Below are 22,434 nucleotides of genomic sequence, written 5' to 3' on the forward strand. Positions count from 1 at the left end.
AGTGTACAACTAGGTAATAAAGAAAACAAAACATCATTTTACACACTCATCTGGCTGTCTTACAAATACTGTAAATTTTCATCACAGGTATTAATCATTTTCCATATTTTCGCCCTCCACTCCTGCCATCTTTCTTTCCTCTAATTTTTTCAAGTTTCATAAAGGACGGGAGGGAAACAGCCTCAGGAAAGGAGAAATCAGTTAGCTGCAGAATACTGTAAAATAGCTAACAAAGAGGCACCGCCCATAAGAACATTTAGATCCACGCTTTTAGTCATTTCACATCCCATTCTCTTTCACAAATGCATTTCAAGTGAAATAACTTATAAAGTAACATGTACATTCCTTATCTCATAAGCCATCAGCCTGAAGACAATTAGACATTGAAGGTGATACCACCTCACACTTCTGAGAATGGCCATCATCAAAAAGAACAGAGGTGAGTGTTGGTGAGAGTGTGGAGAAAAGGGAACCCTCCTGCACTGTTGGTGGGAACGTAAATTGGTACAGCCTCTATGGAGAAGAGTATGGAGGTTCCTAAAAAATTAAAAATAGATCTACCATATGATTCAGCAGTCCCACTCCTGGGTATATACCCAAATGATATGAAACCAGAATCATGAAGACATATCCACACTCCCATGTTCATTACAGCATTATTCACAGTAACCAAGATATGGAAACAGCCTAAGTGTCCATCTATGGATGAATGGATAAAGAAGACACACACACACACACACACACACACACACACACACACACACACAGGAATATTATTAAGCCATAAGAAAAGGAGAATCCTGTCATTGGCAACAACACGGAGGGAACTTGAGGGCATTATGCTAAGTGAAATAAGTCAGACAGAGAAAGACAAACTCTGCATGATCTCACTGATATGTGGAATCTAAAAAAAGCTGAACTCATAGAAACAGAGGGTAGTGTCGTGGTTCCCAGGGGTTGGAGTCTGGACAAAATGGAGGGATGGTGGTCAAAGGGTACAAACTTCCAGTTATAAGATGAATAAGTTCTAGGCATGTAATGTACAGCATGGTGACTGAAGTTAACAATTCTATATTTTATACTTGAAAGTTGTTAGGAGAGTAGATCAGAAGAAATGGTAATTATGTGAGGTGACGAAGGTGTTAATTAACCCTGGTGTGGCAATCATTTCTCAATATATAATTGTATCAAATCATCACATGTGTACTTCTTAAATTTACCCAATGTTTCATGTCAATTATATCTCAATAAAGCTAGGGAAAAAAAAGAATTAATCTTGATTTCCAATCATGTCCAAAAATACATGTTTGAGTCTTTGAATCATTCAGTAGGAAAAAAGAGAAAGTAGAGAGAACTATTAGCAAATAACTTATATTTTTATATAAATACTCAGAAAATTGGTAAGAATAGCCAGATTTTGGTTATGGGACTACCAAACCTATGGACTAAGCATGAAGGGAACATTGTTAGTGTGGGTGTCTGATGTAATGCATGTAACCCATGTTTGGACAGGCAACACCTAGAGAAGTTGGCTTCTGCCAGTTGCATTTCAGCTTATTCATCTTCTTTGAGTGACTGGGAGGCAAAAGTATACAAAGAATAAAAATTATAAACTAAGTATTTTAGGGGTTGAAGAAGACAAATAGTCCCTCTTATCTGTCAGGATACCATTTTATAAGGCCACATTCTCATCCTCTGCTGTTCAGAGTATGTTGCTTGGGGATATTCTTTGTTATTAAGACTCTAAATTTACGATAGTGGCAGCTCTAATATTTTAATTGGTAACTGCCCTCACATAGGAACATATGAAAGAGGTCTGAGTAACCAAAACAACTTTAAAAACTGGAAAGGATCCAAACATTATACTATTGACTTACAACATATTATAGCATGTATGTAATGGTAATGGATATTTACATTTATTTATTCATGGTCTGGTCTCAGAAGCCTCTATTCCCCTGATGATGAGAAACATATCTTAAAGTTACCAAGAAAGGTAACCAAAATGCTTATTCACCTGAACTCGGCCCTCTTGGAAAATGAATCAGCTATTTTAACTTTGAATTCCCAGTTCGAGGACATCTCACATCTTTCTCTCCTCTCCCTCTCCAAGAGGGTATATTTATGAATGTAGCTTATGCTTAGGTATATGCGTGCTGCCTTCTGTATCTTTGCTGGTGTCTGCTGTGAGTGACTGTCCTGTCTGGTGTCTGGTCACACTACAGCAGAGTCTGCTGAGGATGGCTGGTCCACCCTTCTACTTTGGGTACCGTGGTTCCTTGTCAAGGCTTTCAGTTTTGAGGCTCCCATATATGGCAGCTTTCTTCCTCTTAGGTTGGGCCTCTTCTGGCTCCCTAGAGAGGGTCTCTGCATTCTTGCATTACTCTGAGGAGCAAAAGGGCCATCTACTTTCTTTGCACATGGCTATATTATGCACTATTTTGTTGAAGCTAATTTCAAATCTTTCCTTCAGTCATGGCTCCTGTCCTACTAGAGTTCCAGTGCCACGCAGATTTGGCAATATAATTAACGTACAACTTTGCTGAGAGGAAAGAAGTAAGGCCTCTTATGCTGGGATTTTCCCCAAACTTATATGGGTGTAAGCATTGTTCCTCATTTCTGCCCTGGTCCCTAACACCCAGTGAGATCCCCCATGGATGGGATGGGATGGTGACGGGGTAAGGGGGGGATTGGTGGTTAGGAAGGAGTTGGGGCAGGATGCCAAAGCTTAAACTCTCAGCCTATGCCTTTCTCTCTCCTCCATCTCTCCAAAGTCACCATCTAAAGTGGCCTTTTCTTGCCCTATGTCCTCCATATTTTTTATGTTATATCTTTTAGTGCAACTTTATGACTCAAGTTTACCGGAGTTGGATCATGATATATACAAGGACAGTTTTATCAATAGAACTTAGAAAACGCTACTCTCTTCACAAAGCCTGGCTTTCAACGCCATTGTTCCTTTAAGTACTTGAAAAGGCTAGATTTTAAGCTCCAACTGAACAATGACTCCTTTGTTCTAAGACTGTACACAGTCTTTTTCAGGAGTAATGGATACTTTGTTGCTTTACTGGTTTTGGAGCTGTAGAGGATCATGATTCAAGGAAAATGAAAAAAAAATGTGATGGCTTAAGATTTTCCATTATGTTTCTATCACAGACATACAATGTTTCAACTAAAAACGAAAGTTATTAGAGAGGAAATAAAGACAAGGGAAATGAGAGGAAAAGAAATGAGGTGATGTGAGGAAATGAGAAGAGAAAAAGGGAAAAAAAAGAGAACAAGGTGCCAGAGAATTTGACAAATTGGTCCTGTTTCCCTCTTTGTCCATTTTCTGAATTATCTCTGCTCTGTTGCAGGCAGAAGACAAGAGGGTGCCTATTACAGGGGAGAGCCCCGAATATAAAACCACCTATGAGACAATGCTTGCAGGTCTATTCAAATTAGGCCTTTGGAGGTTATAGTTTTGTAGATCACTGGAATTATCATCACCACAGGTCAATCAGAGAAGCCCCTAAATCAATTTCCCCACATTGGATTTAATTTGCTGGTCAAATGTAAAATATTTTTGTTAAAGTCCACAAGGGCATAGTTAAGATTTCTGAACTAGAAGTAGTTTGATTCCCCTTAGGAACTGATTTACGTTTAAAGTACCCCTGGTTATACAAACTTTTATGATATTTTTATTTTCTAATATATATTTGAATTTGCCTTCATTATCTACTTTATTTATGATAATACTCCTAGTAATAAGTGTAGCAAACAGGATAGGCTGGGTTATCCTACAGTAACAAGCAATCATGAAATGTCAATGGATTACAATAAGAAAGCTCAATACAGGGAAGCTCTGATGCCATAATGGGGAGGTCCAGGCTGACAAAGCAGTTTTTCTCCAGACTATTACCAGAGGTAAATTAGAGATTGTAACAAAGTACGTGTTGGGTCTTAAACGTTCCATCAAGGATAATACCTGACATTTCCACTCACATTTCATTGGCCAAAACAAGTCATATGGCTGCCTGAATCAGTGAAGTATAATCTTCCTCCAGAGAGGCCCAGGGAATATTTGGGGGTAACAATACAGTCTATCAAAATAGGTAGCATTTATTTAAATAATTCTTCGGAACCTGGCATTTTTCTAAGACAGGCATTCTTCTAACCCTAACCCTAAACCTAAATCTAACTTTAGACACTATTTTATACCAGTTCTTGTGGTGGACCTGGACGTGACAGCTAAGGGCTGAAAGTCAAGTAGGGGTGACTTAGACTAAATAATAATTAATATCAATTGAGGCAGCATTAAACATTTTGGCAACACATCCCTTTGCACTCTCATTACTTGGTATCCTGAATTTGACAGGAAAGCAACATGCAGATGTATTCATTTCAAGTTTACTATCAACAGAATGGTTGAATCTCAATGGAATGGTTGTATCTCCCCCAAACACATATACTGGAATCCTAAACTCCAGTGTGATGGTATTTGGAGGTGGAGCCTTTGGGAGGTCATTTAGGTCATGAGGGTGGAGTCCTCATGAGTGGGTTTAGTGCCCTTATAAAAGAGACCCCAAGAGATCCCTAGCTTTCTTTTCCCCATGGGAAGACAAGGCAAGAAGCCAGCAGGTTGCAACCTGGAAGAGGGTTCTTACCAGAATCCAAACATGCCAGCACTCACATCTCACAATCCCAACGTCCAGAGCTGTGAGAAACAAATTTTTATTCTTTATACGTCAGCCAGTCTATGGTACTTTGTTGCAGCAGCCCAAACTGACTAAGATATATTATGATTAATTTATACTATATAATAGAAGGCAGGCATTTGGAGTCTTGTAGATAACTATTCATGACCAGGCAGGGATATGGAAATATTTTTTTATCAGAATTGAAAACTTATATCTTGAAGCTGACCATTTTTGAAGGCTTACAATTTTTTTTAAATTTCCTCATGAAATTTAAAAAGAATTCTATTTAGTACTTAATAGATTACACAACAACATTCAAAAATAATTTCGCAGGTACTTATGAGTAAACATTAATGTAGAAAATATCTTTGTTAAAATTTCTTCCATTTCTTCTTATGAGAACTGAAATTATGTTATAATAGACTTCTTTTAAAGTCTATGAAAATAAGAAGTACTATAAATTTAACTTTACTATAATAAAAAGCCTTACATTTTCTGGTTTCCAGAATCTATAACCATACATTATGTTCATCCTTGAATATCTTGAAGCATACATACTAGGAAGTTTAGCATGAAAGAAACAGGCACTCAAGCTGGTGGATAACATAATTTTCATTTTCCTAATGTATACCAGAGTCTAAATTGCATCTTGCCTTCATTTGAAACCCAACCATTCAATTTATGGTAAACTGACTTGATGGGAAGTTTATCTTAAGACTTATGTAATCTTTGCCCCTTGTGTATCATGATATTTGGGGGAATATATTTTCTGGGGATAACATATGGTGGAGCAATCTTTCAGGTTACCTCTTGTGACCCCGAGTTTGCCTTATGGGGGAAAAATATGCTTCCAATTAAAATTGTCCTATAGGGACACTATTCTTTATGAATTCAGAGTGAAGAATAGCTAAGGACTCCAGTCCGTGTTTGACAGCTGGTGCCAAGCACCTTGTATCAATAAAACTGTTATTAATTCCATCCTAAGTACTTGCTATTGGTTCACCTTGACATGATTCTACAAAGAACTGCAGATTTGAAAACCTCTAATACAGGTTATTGTCCAGAATAAGGCCAGTATTCCTGAAAAAGGCCAACATACAGATAAAAATATTATAACATCATATAAATAAAGAACTTCACAACAGCAGTTTGTGGTCACTGTTTTAGGTACTTTGAGGGTCACAAAGAAATTTAAAGACATACTTTATTTGCCTAAATGATACTTCTAGAAAACAAGACATAGAACTTTAACTTAAAGCTATGTAGACCAGGGCTTCTAGAAGTTCTTATCAAATACATAAATTGACTTTGTGTCAAATGACAACCATTCTTTAAAGGTCTCCTAGGTTGAACCCTGCATAATGCTAAGTCTACTAAACATTCTTCAGAGTCAAGTAAAATCTAATTACGGGATAATTTATCCTTTTTTTTTTCCTTACTATTCCCATAGCATAGTCTTTCAAATTCTTCCATATTTAGTTTATCATCCAGTGCAAAGCAGGACAACACAAAGCCTTGTTAATTATTCATCATTTCTCCTTCATGACACATCTCTAGTTTGTTACTATACCCTATTTGTTTTCTGGAACATATTTTACAATTTTACCCTCTGATTCATGACTGAGTATACAGATCCAAGAGAAAATAATTTTCTCTTATGTTACTAGAGCCCCACATCTCCAGGAAAAAATCAACTTGACAGGCAATAATGGGAGAGGAGTTGACCATTCATTCCCTTCCTCCCATTACAAGAATATCAAGGTAATTTAAAAAATTTTAAAAGATATGGTTCTCACTCCAAGTGTTCCTTAACAGACAGTCAATAGGAGGAAAGATACATCCGTCTCTTTTTTATATTTATTTAGACCTAAGGAATTGAGCGTGGTTTGAGAAACATTTACTGGAATAATGACATATCACATGGCAAAATTAATTCCTCTTAAGTAATTTAGCCCTTTTTAAATGTCTGCCTTCTTTTACCAAAAATATACATAGATGCAAAGAGTGATTGCTATGTCTTATCCATGAGCACCTGGGTGTGGAAGAAGTTTGAGGCTCTAAACATAACTCCCAATTATCTGTCTATCTGAATTCCTGCATATTATAATTTCTGAGCTCTTTATCAACCAGCTGTGTCCACACACCCACATTCCCCCATTTTCCCCTGTGCTTCTGCCACACTGACATTCTTTGAGTTTCCCAGATGCATCCTTCCTTCCAAAGGGTCTTTACACATAATGTTCCCTTCAACATGAAATGGTCTTTTCCCTCCTCTTCTACTATTTAACAACTTAATTCTTTTTTCAGGTCTCATCTCTTGAATCATGTCCTACAGATGGAAATACTTGACAAGGTCATACCTCTACCATGCACGTTTAAAGATTAGTTTCTCATTCATGGCACTTATTCCACATGTAATTGACACTTGATGATACTTTCTATGATCCCCACCATCAAACAGTTCCATAAGGGACCACTGGTCATTTTGCTCATTATTATATCCCAGGATCCTCTTTGGCCTGACTGATATAGGCAGTTGCTTTCCCGGGATCCAGTCTCATGCATATCCATACAGAGAATTATGATTTTGTTTGGGGTGGAAATATACTCAAGTAAAATGCTTGAATTCCCTGACTTTAGCAGCTAAGCACAGTGATGTGACACAGTTCTGGCCAATGTCAATGAGTAAGTTAAAATTTTCCTGAGAAAAAGAGACAGATGCACCAAGTCTTTCATTGTCCATCCTTCTGGCCTTGAATGTGAATATAAAGACTGGAGCTACAGAAGCCATATTGGGACCATGAGGAAACCAGCATAAAATTGAAAAATAACCTGCTTTCATTGTGGTGAAGCAGGAAGATAGCATTACAGGGTATAATGCTATCTACTCACATAGATGGGATGGGCCTCCACCAAAATGAGTTCAGATGTGGAGACTGATGATGCCAAACACACCAAGAGGGTATGAAGAGATGTATTTCTCACATAGGGATTCTTTCTGAGAAGATCAGGGAAGATATTCAAGCAGGTCTGAAAATGGCTTGTGGAAGGAAGGGGTGAATGGCCCTGAGCTTTACTGTGCTGGGAGTAGAGCCATGGGGTGGAGTGGTTCCTGCACAGTTTGAAATTCCCTGCTGGTGATGGCATAATTTGAACTTCCCCTCCAGCACCAATGGACAGAGCACCAGGGCTTTCTTAAGAGCTGGCCCAGATCTGGCACAGAAGGATAATGGGGTATGGGGGTACTTAAATGCTATCAGTGGTCACGTGTCAAAAATGGAGTCAGACATTTTATTGTTTAAGGTGTTAGAAAAATAACTGCAACCATGTACCTCTGTATTCTCATTAGTCACAGACACATACAATCCTAATTATACAGTAGGTGCTCAATAAATACTTATTATTTTTTTATTGAGGTATAATTGACATTTTAGTTTCAGTTGTACAACACAATGATTTAATATTTGTGTATATTACAAAATAGTTATCACAATAAATCTAGCTAACATCCATCACTATACATAATTACAATTTTTTTTCTTGTGATAAGGACTTTTAAGATCTAGTCTCAACAATTTTCAAATATGCAATACAGTATTATTAACTACTGTCACCATTCTGTACATTACATCCCTATGACTTACTTATTTTATAACTGGAAGTTTGTGGCTTTTGACCCCCCTTTATCCATTCTGCCCATTCCCCATTCCCTGTCTCTGGCAACCACCAACCTGTTCTGTGTACTTATGAGCTTAATAATACTATATTATATACTTCAAAGTTGTTAAGAGAGTAGACTAAATGTTTTCATCACAAAAAAGTAATGGGAATTATGTGACATTGTGGAGGTATTAATTAACACCATGGTGGTGATCATTTTGTAATATATCAGTGCATCAGGTCACCTCATTGTACATCTTAAACTTACACTATGTTACATGTCAATTATATCTCAATAAAGTTGGGAAGGAAAGAAAGCAAGCTGCCAAAGATAGGTGACTAGAAACAGAAATGCACCCAGGGCTAAACTTACAAAACCATGACTGAGGTTTTAAGTCCCATCCACCAATTTCATAGAAAAGATTTTATTGAAATTCACTAGGTGGCTGCCATGTATATGTCAGTTATTCTTACAAAGTTACCAGAAGAAATTGGACTTTTATATTTTAAGCAAATGAATTTTAAAAAGAAAACTACTGGGGTTCTTGTTGAAAGGTTTTTAGACAAAGTGAAGGAGTCATTTTCCAATGTTGTCTTATAGTGAGAAGATAGGAAGTTTTTATGGGGGGCATACATTGTTTTCAGCAAAAATAAATCTAAAAATGGAAATATTTCCAAATAAACTATTTTCGGAAGGAAGGAAGGAAGGAAGGAACAAAGAAACAAAGAAAAAAGAAAGAGCCAGACACTGGTATTCCAATTTCATTGCTTCCCCTCTACTTCGGAACATACACACGTTCAGAATATGAATTTTATCAGCTGACTCCCAGATGATCCAGTTACATCTAGATGAATCTCTTGGGGGAAAAAAGAAAAGCAGGTGGTGCTTCTCAGAAAGTTTCCAGAATATCTGCCCAACAATCCAATATATTAGCATCCATGTACAGATAGAGAGGGGCCACCGTGAAACTATCTGATTGAGAGACAGCTCTTCAGGATTCAGATGACTCAGGATAATGGTGTGGTTAGCCGTGACATGTTGTTGGTCTACTTTACCAATGATCTTAAAGAACTAGCTGTAGAAAGGAAAGTTCAGATGAAACAGTTACCAGAAGTTGTGAGATATTACCATTTGATTCCTAGAAGGGTATAAGCCTTTCCCTAAGCCACATAAGCTTGATACTATGGCTCAGGTCAGAGGATGGATCCCTGGAACCATGGCTCCATGGCTCCCATGGAACCAAAGAATAGTCTTTTTCAGCAAAGCTCACGACTTCATGATCGAAGCATACAGAATGATATTCTGTAGAACAAGGAGAAAAGAGAAGTCTGCCTAATTTGATAGCCCACCAAGGAAACACTGGCAGCTCTAAGGTGGCAATAGATACCAATCCAATCATGCAACCATCAAAAGAGTAGGAATAAATTCCTAATGTTTGTGATATTTCTGTCTTTAAGTGATTCAGGATATGGAGACTAAGGCTGTTAAGATGTTCTTTAGACAGGGTTACTCAGCATAAGTCTCATAGTAAGTTTCTACAGTAACTACAGTCCCATGAAATACAGAAAAGTCAGCTCAAAAGGCATAGTTCAATGACGCAGTGTAAGAAGTGAAGCATGGAAATTTGGTGCCAATTTAAGATTACATGGTTCTGGGGTTTAATGGTGAGCTGTCTCTTTTGGGATCATGGCAGGCCTTTTAAGACAATGCACCCTTTTCATGGAACAGAATACAGGATGATCTTTTATGAAAGCCTCCATGAGGGTTAAACCACTCATAAGGGAGGAGGAGTTCCACTCCAGGGCAGTGCCCTAGAAAGGGGCAATAAAAATGATGATAGTTAACATTTATTGACCACTTATGGGCACTTTGCCAAACACTTGTAAGCATTATTTCATGAAATCCTTCCAACAGCTGTGTAAATAAGTGTCATTATTATCCAAGTTTTATATGTAAAGGAAGTGAGTTTTGAAGTGAGGTTTAAAGGGATTGGTAAATCAACTGAGGTTGCACAGTGGTTAAGTAATAGATCAGATGATGCCAAAGACAACTCAGGACAGATGGATGGGCAGTAAGTCCAGTACACCTCCTCTCTTCTGGGACTGAGCATTAGGGTCAGTGTCTCCTTCTCACAGTTGATGTGTATATTTTAATTTGCTGTTATAATAAGCTTGAGGGATACCACGTATAGAAAATTGGTGAAATCTGTCTCCGATCCAAGCATCCTGGAGAAATCCTGATGACAAGCCTGTTCAATTGGATCTTGCCAGGAAACAGAATCCAGGGGAGGAAGCTGGCAGGGGATGTGACATTTGTGTCACATACTCCTCTTCTTCTTGTTTGAAATTAACTCATTTCTATTTTTATTTTTCCACCTAACCACCATGTAATAGATAGCTATTACTCCAGTCCCTAAGGAAGTAAGAATGTTAAACACAGCAAAGACCCTGCCCTCTTAGAGCGTGTATTTTCTTGGGGAAAGAAAGAAAATAAACAACTAAATAAACAAGTAGAGAGTTAAATAAACAAGTAAAGAGTTAAATGAAACAAGTTGATGTGAGAGAAAGTAACTAAAGCCTTACTTTAGTTGGAGTTGTCTGGGAAGACTCACTAAGGAGGTGATATTTATGCTGTCAGGACCTGAGTGACCAGAAATCACAGCCAGGGAAGGAGCATGACCCATGACTGGAAGAGAGAATAACCAGGTAAAGGACCTGCAATGGGTCCCAGGCTGACTTGTTCCAGGAGCAGAGAAAAGACAACAGGCTAGGACACAACACACAAGGGGAAGTGCCACAAGGTACCTGGAATACATGGAGCTTCCAATACCTGTTAGATACCCGAGAGGAGGTGTCAAACTGGCAAGTGCTTCTCAAACTGTAATAAACATATGAGTCCTGCAAGGATCTTGTTAAAAATACAGATGGTGATGCAGTCAGTCTGGAGTGGAGCCCCAGATTCTGCTTTTCCCAAAAGCTCCCAAAAGCAGGTGATGACAAACCTGCTGGCCACAGAACACATTTGGATGAGGGGGCAAGGTGTAAGCAATTTTGCATTTGTGAGTCTCTAGTTAAACACAATAGAGAGAAGAAGGAGACCAAACAATGAAAGAGGTGGTAGGACCTGGGACCAAGGATGTAGTAGGACCCAGGAGAGAGCAGGGCCACAAAAATCAAGAAGTGCTTCAAGAGGGGAGAGTGTGTGGAACACAGGTGTAAAGGTCGCATGAGGACCAGGAAGTGGACTTAGATTTAGCACATAACAGCCCCTGGAAAACTGTTACAGAGTAAGTTAACTTCATTTTTTTTTAATTGAAGTATAGTTGATTTACAATATTGTTAGTTTCTGGTGTACAGCAAAGTGATTCAGTCATACGTATATATGTATATATCCATATTCTTTTTTTTCTATTCTTTCCCATTATAGGTTATTGTAAGACATTGAATATAGTTCCCTGTGCTATACAGTAAATCTTTGTTGCTTATTTATTTTACATATGGTAGTGTACATCTGTTAATCCCAAACTCCTAATTTATCCCCCCCCACACACCTTTCCCCTTTGGTAACCATAAGTTTGTTTTCTATGTCTGTGAGTCTGTTTCTGTTTTTGTAAATAAGTTCATCTGTACTATTTTTTAGAGTACGTTAACCTGTAATACTGCTCTGGGTGGGTTTCACACATTACCATTCTTCTCATGCCCTCACTCCACCCCCGGTTTTAATGCTTGCAGATCTCACTTCCTACCTTCCTGAAAAATATAGAGACCAATTAGCAAGATGGACTACTTTCCCCTTAAAACCTACTCCTCTCACGTTTGAAACTTTTTCTATTTCCATCCATTCCTCCAGTTTCAGAGAACTTGGATACATCTCCTTCCTGAGAGGTGTGAGCTCTTCTGCCTTCAATTCTCCCACCCTGTCTCACCAGGAAACGTGCTCCTACAGGGTTCTCTTTCCCCACCACTGCACGGATCCACTCAAGGTCACCCATAACCTTGGCTTGTGTATCCTAACGGTCTTTTCCGCACGTAAGTGGTTAAGGGAGGGGCACATGATGATGTTCTGCCCAGTGAAACAGGAGAGGAAGTTTGGGATGGGGTGGGGGAAACGCTCTTCATTGATTAAAAACAGGCATTCCAGAAGAAAAAGCCTTCAGCAGAGGCTGAGCCCTGTGGGAAGGGTGAAGCCCAGAAGTGCTACAACCATCTTGCAACTCCCAGGTGCAGGAGCCCAAAGGTGCCAACAGGGAAATGGGCAGAAACTCTTATCTTGTAACATAATTGAGTCACGAAGCTAAATGATGGTGGAAAAGCAATATTTCTGAGATATCTGAGAAAACTGTTGCTGCTTAAGCCCATGGAGTTGAGGTTTACTATTGTCTGCAGTTTAAAGCAGCCTAACTGGTGCTTCTACCAGAGCAGGAGATGCCTTCCACTGGAGCTGCTCACAGGCAGGACATAAATACAGTTTCTCAACCCTCTCTTTCTCTCCCTCCCTCTCTCCCCACCGTCTCCTCCTCCTTCCATCCTGCATCCCTCCTCCCTGCCTTCCTCCCTAGCCCCCGCTTTCCTCCCGAGCTCTATACCTCCAAAACTATTCCTTTTTAACTTTTAGACCTGCCCCACACAAGCATAAAACTTCTATCTTCTAGTCCACAAAAGCACTTTGCAAACAATTATGGGTATTCACAGCAAGTCTTCACGTGCCTATTTGATACAGATTTCTGGAGGGTTCCCAGGCCTTATTTTAGCTCTCCTTTACTGCTGTGATAGGGATATTGGTGGCTTACGTATTCAATGCTAAGTAACCTGTCACTTGCACGTCTGGAGTTCATGCACATAAATAGAAATGAATAGCCATATAAGTGTAGCTAAAAGGGTATTTATTAAATGTTATAGTGATCAGAATAAATAACATAAAAGGGCATTCTGAATTTTCTCAGCAAGTCATAGGCAGTTTCCATTTCTTTGCTTTATGAATTTCATGAATCCAGAATTTAGAAAATTTCTACGTTTTACAGTAACCTTAAAGGGCAGATGTCATAAAAGTTTACTTCTATATGTATTTCATAATTGCTTTGCCATTCCTAAGCTTTCACCTAGGGCAAACCCTGGTGTGGGTTTATGTGTGGGTGGGTTGTTTGGGTAGGTCCTACAACAATTCCAAAGTTTCCTAGTTAGTGGAAACATAGCTTTGAGGGGATTCTGCCTGTGGACTTCAGGCAGCTTTATTGATTATGTGATTTTTTTTCCCCAAAACCAGAAAAGAAACTCTCTTTAAGTTAGCAGAAGGGTTTAGATGGTTTGGGTGGAGAAAGGATAACAGACCTAAAACACAAACTTTTCCTGTGATGCGTGTGATTAGGAATCTTCCAGGTGTTCTGGGATATGAACTGGTAGACTGATGTGTGTGCCATGTAAGTGTGTGCTAGGCTGCACCTGGGGTTCTCACGACTTGCTCTGCCTTTTGGAGAGTCCGTGGTTTTTATTTCTAAACAACAAAGTTTTGCCTTTCACTGTTTCTATAAGCAGTTTGCATCAACTGATGCTTTGCCGAACATCTCAAAACTAAGAATTCCACAGTTGCATAAGAGAGAGGAAAAGTCAGTCTCCTCAGAAGATGGGTAGGTATCCTGCTGTGCACACTAGGGCACGTGTCCCATTCCTGCCCCTGGGTGCAGTGTCATGTTCTTCCTGAAAAGAGATGTTGTAACAGATCCACAAAGAGCTGCAATTTTGCTTGCTCTCTGCACTGACCCTGCCCCAGCACTAACCCAAATGCAAGGAATCATTCAGTTCTGATGACAAGCTCCTGCTCTGTCACCCATCATGACCTGAGCGTTAGCCTTATCCGTAGGAACTTAGTTTTTGTCAATTTCCAATATGCTTCCCTTGTGATCCTTTTCTTTTGATTGTGTATCTTTAAAGTTAATGTAGGTATAATCAGTACTTCTCTTATTTTCTTGAATTTATTTCTGTGGTTTTGATGAATATTTAACAGAAAGCTCACAATGCTCACTTTCATATTTCAAATTCTATTCAAATTTATTCAAAGATAAGATCACCCAGTATCCTTGGAGAAGTCTACATAAATAATAAAACTGACGATTCAGATCCACATGGAATAATACTGTCCCCATATGATCTGCATAGGTTACAGAAACGTTTCTTTCTTAACATAGCCGTCCTGTGCCTCTTCTCAACTTTGATATATTAATTTTTGCTATTTCTGGCAATGCTATTACAAAAGATAAAATTTCAGCCACTTCAACATTAAAAATAACCATAAAAAGTCAACCCCAAACAGATGTGATTTAATCAAACTGAATCAATGGAAAAGTTGTTTTTTTTCATGAATTTTAATAACTGCCTTAATATTCTTAGGATCACAGTGACATTTCTTGGACAATTTGGAAGTGAGCTGAAAATGATAAAAGTACATGTATCACTCTATTCTCATCACTGCAACTTAGACATTGGGATGAAAGTTGTACCCCTTATTTCTCAATAGCCGAGTAACATGCTCCTGGTTTTCACTACAGCTGATGAGAGGGAAAGCAAGGTAAACTGGATGCATGTGACAAACATGGAAGGTAATATGTTTCCAGGGTGTGGCAACTTGTCACTGACCACAGCCTCCTGGAACAAGATAAAGCCACTGAAATAATTAACAGATGTTAGCATACTTGAAATATAAAAGTTCTATCGCTAAAAATTATGTAGGGTCAGATAGAGATTTGGCACTTGGTCCATAATTTAACTGACTTGGCAAATGGGAAGTTGAGATCCAGAGGCACATAACGTATAATATGGAGGCCACACACTTTGCACACCATGCAGGAGCTCATAAACTACTGATGATATGTATGCTGTGCTAAGCCAGCTTGATTAAGTATTAACACAGTTTTTGATACTTAGGGAAATCTGAAGTCAATTTTCACGTCGACTAAATTAAAAAGTTACTTCTATAAGAGCAAAAGAGTAGACTTTTCTCCAAGTTCAAAGCATGTCCACAAATTTTATTATTTAGCCCCGGCTTGCAATTCACCTGATGACTGGTGTATCTTCCAGTCAATTTCTGTAATCTATCCAGCCTACTCTTTTTCAAAGTATCTCTTTTTTTCCCCCACTCTTGTCTATTACTTCACATTTCAGAACAAGTTGGCAGTAACGATTTTCAGTTGAGTATCTGTAGCTGAAATGGAGCTTCTCAGCCTTAACTCACAAATGCATTCAAGTCAAGCGTTGAAGGAGGCTTGTGCTACTTTAGAGTTTGTAGTTTTATTCACAGCTTTGCAGATGAAGTCACCAGCTTCCATCACTTTGTAAAGATTCACACCCTGGTGAGACAAAGATGACAGTGATACCAGGTGGGAAAGGGGGTTAAGGAGAAAGAAGACAAAACAGATTCCTTTTAATTGTATTAGTCGTTACTTAACCACTTAAAATTACTAAACAAAATGCTGTTCATTATTGATGGGGGGGCGGCATTTATCTCCATGAATTATGTAGCTTTAGATTTTTCTGCTTTATTAAAACATATCTTGAATCTGACCCTAGTATAAAACCATAGGCTAGTCACACCTGAATAACTCAGTGTAATTCATGCTGATACCTAAACTCTACAAAGGACAACAGTGGAACCAGAAAGACTCTACAAAATATCAGTGAAGGGCAATTAAAATGATAATCATTTGGAGGAGTTCAAAGATAAGGACTTAGGGGGGAAAAAAGACCCTCTTAGTATATCTTAGGATATGAAGAAACAAACCTGATAAAGCTGTAAGAAATATGGGAAAGATGAATGTATAATTTTTAACCATGTTCAGAAACACTCTTACTGGCATGAAATTGAAGGAGGTAGTCCAATAAAATGAAGTAGTATTTAGTACACATCTGGAACTTGTTTGCCTGAGAGGCTGTACTGTTTGAAAGCATAAGTAGGATCAACAAAGGCTTTGGTAAATCCATGGATGACAGATCAACAGTTGAGTATGAAGGCCAAGTTCAAGGCAGGCTCGGTATCTTGGGCTTGGTGGAGCCAAAGATCACCATCGAGGTTTCCACCCTGCACCTGTGCTGTCACTGTGGGGGTGGGGGGTGGGGAGGGTGGAACGGGGGCACAGTGTTAGGTGGATTAACCAGAGATTTGCCCCATGTAATATTTCGTAAGCTCCTATGTCCTCCCTCAACTCAGACTAGAAACAACAGGGACTTAAAATCAAACAGACTCAGGCTCCCTTGCTATTAAGGAGTAGTTTTCAAAATGTATGTAAGTTTGTCGTTTTCTTAAAACAGACAAGTATAAATACTCATAGGGGCTTTTCATACAAGTGATCAAAAAGAGATCATCATTTTGATATAGGTAGTTACTTCTCTCTAGAAACTTTTAGGGCACTGTTTTCTTTGTAGTTTACTTCTGTTTAAAAATCATCAAAGGGCTTCCCTGGTGGTGCAGTGGTTGAGAGTCTGCCTGCCGATGCAGGGGATACGGGTTCGTGCCCCGGTACGGGATGATCCCACATGCCGCGGAGCAGCTAGGCCCGTGAGCCATGGCCGCTGAGCCTGCGCGTCCGGAGCCTGTGCTCCACAACGGGAGAGGCCACAGCAGTGAGAGGCCCGCGTACCGAAAAAAAAAAAAAAAAATCATCAAAAATATTTTGTAAAATGACAGGTAAGTAATTTTCACTGTTTCTTTTTATTGTGAAGTTGTTTTTAGGGTACTAACATGTGCTTTGGTTTTGTCATAGTAATGGTTTTGGGTGGAGTATCTGTTAGGCACATTTTGGTTTTACATCCTTAATCTAGTAATATGTAAATTTTGTAAATAATAAGCTACATGTGTGTCTTTCATTTCTGAATTACATCTAACAAAAGATAATAAGATTTTAGTCACCAGCATTCTTTTTTGCTTTCCAGTAATTCCATTTATAGCAATTACGCAGTGGGATTGGTTGGTATCGTACTAAAGGATTCTGTTTCGGCCTTCCTCTACCGTTTTATTTAATGAACAGATACCTTTATGAAATAATGTTGCATTTATTCTTAAATCTTTTAGCACTTAAACCAGGTGTTTAAATACGTGTCATGTACTATGATCCATTTGGGGGTTTCAAGAACTTCTCGCAGAATATGGTTTCTGTCTTGAGGGTGCCTGTGGTCAAGCAGGCAATATGGAGCCCTAAACAGGAAATCCAGTACTTCCACTAAAGTCACTGAGAGAGAGAGATGCTCGGATGATCGTGAGGGCAGAGCTGCAGGGTAGTCAACCCACTGAGGAAAAGGGTATGGAAACAAATGGAGAGGAGTGTGTCAGGGAAGGGTGCCAGGAAGGTAAATCCTAACCTGAGGCTTGTACGGACAGTATGAATCCTTGAGAAGAAGTAAGAGGAATGAGGCACTGTCAGCAGAGAAGGGTACCAGACATCTGAAAAATACCATGGGATACATGGAAAGGAATGGGCCGACGTGACTGGAAAAGGTATAAAATGTGTAGAACACAGCCTTGCTTTTCAGAAAATGGGAATCCACTGATGAGTACCCAAGTAGGAGCAAGGCATATTCATATTTGTGTTTTAGATAAAATCTTTTATGGTAGCAAGGAGGATGAATTTAAAGGCAGCCTGAAGCCAGCAGACCAGTGTGGAGGATGAATATCCAGGAAAGAGATAAGAACTTGTGCTGATGTAGCTACAGCAAGGATAGTAAGGAAGGAACAAACAACCAAAATATTTTAGAAGTTGAAGCAGTAGCTCTTGGTAGTTGACTAGGCATGGGAGACATAGTGATACAGGTTGTACAGAGAGTCTTGGCTTGTTGGCTGATATCCAATGTAACAACTGTCTTTGAACTGTGAAATTCTTAGGAATGGAGACATGGCTTATTTGCATTTGGACCCGCATGGCCTGACACATATGAAGCAGAGTTCATATGTTGACTCAGCTGAGTTCAACCAAGTCATTTAAATCTTCAAGAAAGGATTTCTATGAATTGGGAGTTTGGGATCAGCAGATGCAAACTATTATATACCGGACAGATAAAACAACAAGGCCCTACTGTATAGCACAGGGAAATGCATTGAATATCCTGTGATAAATCATAATGGAAAAGAATATTAGAAAGAATATATATATATATAACTGAATCACTTTGCTTTACAGTAGAAATTAACACAACACTGCAGGTCAACTATACTTCAATAAAATAAATTTTAAGAAAAGAAAGGATTTCTACTTCTGTCACGGTCATACATTTCTAATGGAAATGATGGAAACAATCAGGCTACTTTGTAATAGCTATTTCTAACCAGAGAAGAGAGGCTCCTGGCGTTTAGTGCCAAGTGGTATCAGTCTTTCACTGAACATTATTGAGGGTCTCTAGGCAACAGGCACCTGTGAATCAGCTGTCATACTATATTTCTGCCTGCAGGGGGACCTAGACACAGAAAGAAGATGGTTCTACAGCCTTGTGGTAGGTTCAGAGGAAGACACAAAGGTAGCCTGGAAACACAGAGGAGAGGAACCCAGCAGTGTGGGCCTGGGAAATCAGCAGGGAGATGCTAGAAGGTGCGTTTTTGAGGATGGTGGTGCCTCACTTTCCAGGTGAAATCGAGTATGGGCAGTAAGGCTATTCCAAGGGGTGGTGAAAGCAGGAGCAAGGGGTGGAGGTGAGAAACCAAATGCCACAGGGAAGGAGAGTGGCGACAAGCTGGCTGCTGCAGGAGCATCGCTCAGTAGAACGAGGGAAGAGGAGAGAGAGGAGAGATGGAGAGGACAATTCCATTCTGCAATCCAGGTGATGCTTTACATCTCAGAAAACATTTTGAACTTCTGATAATCTGTGAACAGTTTTTTGCCTTTTATATTTTATCCTTAAAAAAAAAGAAAATCTGCCTTAGAGACTGGTAGGCCATTTTAACAAGCATGTGGCAAAACAAGGTACTAATTTTCGTGGGTTATTATAGAGCATGTGACTTTTTCAGGTAGCACTTGTAAAGAGAGTATTCTTGCTCACATGCTAAGTATTATTAAGCTGTGGTCCTCCACTGGCCATTTTAAAAGTGCCCTGGGCTCTCTTCCAGAAGCCCTACTTGTCACCATGAGAAAATCAAGATCTTAGTTTTCCTCCAAGGAAAACAAAACAGCAAAAACAATAATCATAATAGCAAAGACAGGCTCAAATTTGCAAAGTGTGTGAAATCAAACTGGATACTAGATGAAAAAGGACTTTGGAGGTCATGAAGCACCATAAAAATGTGAAATGGTAGCATTATTGGTGATCTAACTATAGCAATAAGTTACTTTATAAAGCCCGCCCCAAGAATTTTTTATTGTATTTTCCCACTATGCATTTTAGCAAAGAGCAAAAGTGTAGTAAAACTTGACCTCAAAGTTGCTTCCCAAATCCAAGAAGCATTCAAATTTGAATCTGCAAGGAATGTATGAATATTAAAATATGCTAAGTTAACTTACTGTCTTGACCCCCAGGCCATTAAGCATGTAGATCAAATCCTCAGTGGCTACGTTCCCAGAAGCACCTTTTGCATAAGGGCAACCACCTAATCCGGATACTGCAGAATCCACCACATTAATCCCCATCTGGAAAACAAACCCAAACACCCAAGGTTTGTCTCATTATGGCATATAAGTTGTTGCATCTCTATTTAACCTGTTCCAAAGAGCAAATAAGGAAAATCTGAACCACGATTCCAACCTATTCACTTACCCACCTGCTGCTAGAACAGTCCCCGAGGTGCTAATTTCTTTTCTGACTAATCTCATCTTTTAGGCTAACAGACACTCTGCTAAGGATCTCGGGAATGAGAATAATCTTAGGTCAAAACTGAAATGGCGTTTTCATTGATAACAGAACAAAGGTAGGGGATGAAGACTGAAGTAAGATAAATACACACATGGGGTGTATTTTCCAACCTAATTTTGAGCTTTAGTCTAAAAACCTTATATAACCAACAGGAAAGATTTCCAACATCCTGACTCAAAATCAAGGTGACTTCGAAGACAGACGGGGGGGTGGGGGGGTGGAGAGCTGTCCTTATGTTTGAACTTGTATTTTGTGGGCTCAACGTATTCACTCAATTCATCCAATTTTTATTGAGCCATTACTTTATTTTGTGCACAAAACCCTGCTGTTTTGGGAGGAGTGAAGAGACATTTGAGAGGCAGGACATCTACCACTAACAATTGTAGCAGCTCACATTTACTGGGTCCTCACTAAGTGCTGGATATTATTATTAATACCTCATGATACTAACTCACAATTCCCACACAAACCCAGGAGGTAGATACTCTTCCATCATCCCCAAATCACGATGAAGAAACTCAAGTACAGAGGGATCACACATTTTGCCCAAGGTCACCTGTGTCTCCAGAGAATTCACATTCTGCTGTGATTTGTGGCCTCTGGAAACATGCAAGTTGGTTCATGTTATGAGTCTGGGGATATCCAAGGTGGAGATCTCTGTGGACTGGAAAAGTTGTGAAAGACAAGAGCACAAAAGGGTCTGAAAGGGACCCTGGGGATCAGATTTGAATAACATAAGAAGAGAGGCAAGCAGAGCAGCCCTCTCTGGAAAGGGACAATTGGGAAATCAGAAGCCACTAAGAGGCTAATCTGACTCTTCACTCCTGGACATTGAAGAAAAAGTAATACGACCTCATCTAAAACGAGAAGTGCTGGGAAACAGAGCCCTTGGCCAATCTGCTAGATCAGCAGTTCTCAGTCACAGAAGCAGAATCACAAATGGCTGTTACATCCCCAGAGTTTCTGATTCTGGAGGTCTGGGCTGGGCCCTGAGAATTTGAATTTTTAACAAGATCCCAGATGCTGTTCTCACTGCTGCTCTGAGGAATCACACTTTCTTTCTTTTTCCTTTCCTTTTTTGATAAACTTTTTATTTTAGAATAGTTTTAAATTTTCAGAAAATTTGGGAAGAAAGTACACAGCATTTCCATACATTACACACAATTTCCCCTATTGTTCACATCTTACATCATTATGGTATATTTGTCACAACTAACGAACACATATAATATGTTATTATTAACTAAAGTCCACACATGATTCAGATTTCCTTAGTTTAGAAGCTAATGTCCTTTTCTTTTCCAGGAACTCATCCGGGTACCACATTACATGTAGTTGTCTTATCTCCTGCTGTGGCTGTGACACCTTCTCAGACATTCTTTGTCCTCATTGACCTTGACAATTTTGAATTGTTACTTGTCATGTGTTTTGCACAATGTCTTTCAAGGTGGGTATGTCTGATGTTTTCTCATGGTTAGACTGGAGTCCTGAAGTTTTGTGAGGAGAGCAACACAGGGGAAGTGCCAGTCTTAACACATCATATCAAGGGTGCGTACTATATGGTTTACAACTGATGATGTTCACTTGACCCCATGCCCCCTTTTCCATATGGCACTTTTTGGAAAAAAGTCACTATGTGCAGCTCACACCTAAGGAGTGGAGAATACCTGCCTAAATTATTTAGAAATTTCCCATATGAGAGATTTGTCTATTTTCCCATATTTATTTATTTCTTCAAATATTTGTTTATATCAGTAGAGACTCATGGGTATTTAGTTAGTACTTTGGGTTGTAATCCAATATTCCTTTATATGTCTTGTCACTCACGTTTGAGATTTAGCTGTTGGGAGCTCTTCAGGTGGCTCCTATCTCCTTTGACATGCCAAGGGGGCTGCACATTTTTTAAATTGAAGTATAGTTGATTTACAATGTCATGTTAATTTCTGCTATACAGCAAAGTGATTCAGTTTCATATATATGTATATATATGTATATACATATATATACACACACACACACACACATTCTTTTTTATGTTCTTTTCCATTATGGTTCAAGGGGCTGCACAATTTTACTGTTCTGAATTTTCTCTGGTGAGACCTAGAATGTTTACCAAGGCTCCCAAGGGCAGAACCATAGTCCAAAAGCCATAGATGCCTTTGGGACTAATGCAAAGTTTACAGATATAATTGGTTTGCTTCTGTACCTCCATTTCTCCTCATTATACTACTCAACATGGGAAGGTGGCAATGGCTCTTCTTCCTTTATCACGACC

General features: G+C 39.2%; 1 protein-coding gene across 6 annotated transcripts in view; it reads right to left on the minus strand.

The window, feature by feature from the left end:
• Window positions 1–15,380: 15,380 nt before the first annotated feature.
• Window positions 15,381–22,434, minus strand: part of HMGCLL1 (3-hydroxy-3-methylglutaryl-CoA lyase like 1) — a gene marked incomplete at its 5' end in the record, with an annotated part of 136,552 nt that continues 129,498 nt past the window's right edge. For 4 of the 6 annotated variants that reach the window (XM_082663979.1, XM_082663980.1, XM_082663977.1 and 1 more), the window contains 2 exons: window positions 15,381–15,679; window positions 19,811–19,936. In XM_082663979.1, the coding sequence (XP_082520105.1) occupies window positions 15,578–15,679; window positions 19,811–19,936 (228 nt within the window). In that variant the 3' untranslated portion in view covers window positions 15,381–15,577. The remainder of the gene's footprint in view (window positions 15,680–19,810; window positions 19,937–22,434) is intronic. The other 2 variants (XM_082663981.1, XM_082663978.1) reach the window with 1 other exon arrangement.

This window comes from Grampus griseus (assembly GCF_964374135.1).
Source record: "Grampus griseus genome assembly, chromosome: 10".
In the NCBI taxonomy this organism is placed as follows: domain Eukaryota; kingdom Metazoa; phylum Chordata; class Mammalia; order Artiodactyla; family Delphinidae; genus Grampus; species Grampus griseus.